The 1,394-nt window shown below is 41.8% G+C and overlaps 1 protein-coding gene across 1 annotated transcript in view; it reads left to right on the top strand.

The window, feature by feature from the left end:
• Window positions 1-1,394, top strand: part of IARS2 (isoleucyl-tRNA synthetase 2, mitochondrial) — a 55,069-nt gene that overhangs the window by 3,410 nt on the left and 50,265 nt on the right. Inside the window, exon 2 of the mRNA XM_004699907.2 lies at window positions 1,005-1,127. Coding sequence (XP_004699964.1) covers window positions 1,005-1,127 — 123 coding nt within the window. The remainder of the gene's footprint in view (window positions 1-1,004; window positions 1,128-1,394) is intronic.

Genomic DNA, 1,394 nt, shown 5'->3' on the forward strand with positions numbered 1-1,394 from the left:
GCAGCCGTGTGGAGCCCCCTGCTAGTGCTGAGATGCTTATTCGTTCACTGACTCAGCTTTCCTCCTGCAGTCGGCATCATTGCCTCTGTTTTGTGAGATGGAGGGCTTTGTGGATCTGTTTCTCTAACGTACCCAGACTAATACAGTGTCCTTGACCCAAGCCATGATCTTTTCTGTCAGCTCATATGCATGCATATCTGGACCATGATAAAGGAAGACTGAAGAAGTAATGTATTTACACAGTTGTGTAGATGAAGAATATTGACTGTACCATGGACTGCCAGAGGAGCAAACAAATCAGTCTTAAATATTTGTGTGTGTATACACACACAGAGAAACATATATAACCAGAGTGCTACTCATTTATCATGATGTTGTCTGTCTGTCCAGTGGTGAGAATTTGGTAAAGTAGACTTAAAAAAATCACTGCCATCATGTTGATTCCTACTCATAATGACCCGATAGCCCAGGGTAGAATGACCCCTGTGTGTCCTAGACTAACTCTTTAAGAGAGTAGAATGCCTCATCTCTCTCCCAAGGAATGGCTGCTGGTTTCAAACTAGCATCCTTGTGGTTGATGGATGAGGGCTTCTTGGTAGAGGGTTAGTGAAAACGAGAGAGCCCCTCAGTGAGGTGGATATACGACGGTAGACTCTCATAGTAAGAGTGTGAACATGTTCTGGGACTGGGCAATGTTTTGTTTTATACAAAAAGTCACCAAGCATAGGAGTCAATATGATAACTAACAACAGAAATGACAAAAAATCTTGTCAGGTCCTGTAGACCTCATAAAGTTTGACTCATTATTCTGAAGGTAATGGTGGAAATGAAAGGTTTTGAGAGAAGTGTATTCAGCTAGGCATTTTAAAAGCCTTACTATTGATTTTCAGAATCGAGTAGATCGGAATGTGAGTTTTAAAAGTAAGCAAGTACTGGCTGTTATTTATGGTGACATTGGGAGTATATATGATACTCAGTCGTTGCTTTTTGTTCCTTTTACACAGAAATGTGGATTTTCAGAACTGTATTCTTGGCAAAGAGAAAGAAAAGCAAAGACAGAATTTTGTCTTCACGATGGACCTCCCTATGCAAATGGGGATGTTCATGTTGGGCACGCTTTAAATAAGGTAATTGTATTTCAGTCTGGTTATAAGAGCAAGGGACTGTCTTTATAGATTACTCTTTACATAAGAGTGTATGCCGATTATGTGTAGCTTGCCTTGGCACGTAAAACTCGACTCAATGGAAGTAGAAAGCAACAAACAGTTTTTAAGTATTGAGTGAAACGGGGGAGGAGGAGAGACTGGAGCACATCCTGACCCACTAGGCCAAACAGAGCAGCCAGTCCACAGAGAGGACCACATGGCCAACCCCACTATGAGACGAGATGCTCC

Source organism: Echinops telfairi, unplaced genomic scaffold (genome assembly GCF_000313985.2).
Source record: "Echinops telfairi isolate 266 unplaced genomic scaffold, ASM31398v2 ScPeMD7_7424;HRSCAF=8462, whole genome shotgun sequence".
NCBI classification, from domain to species: Eukaryota; Metazoa; Chordata; class Mammalia; order Afrosoricida; family Tenrecidae; genus Echinops; species Echinops telfairi.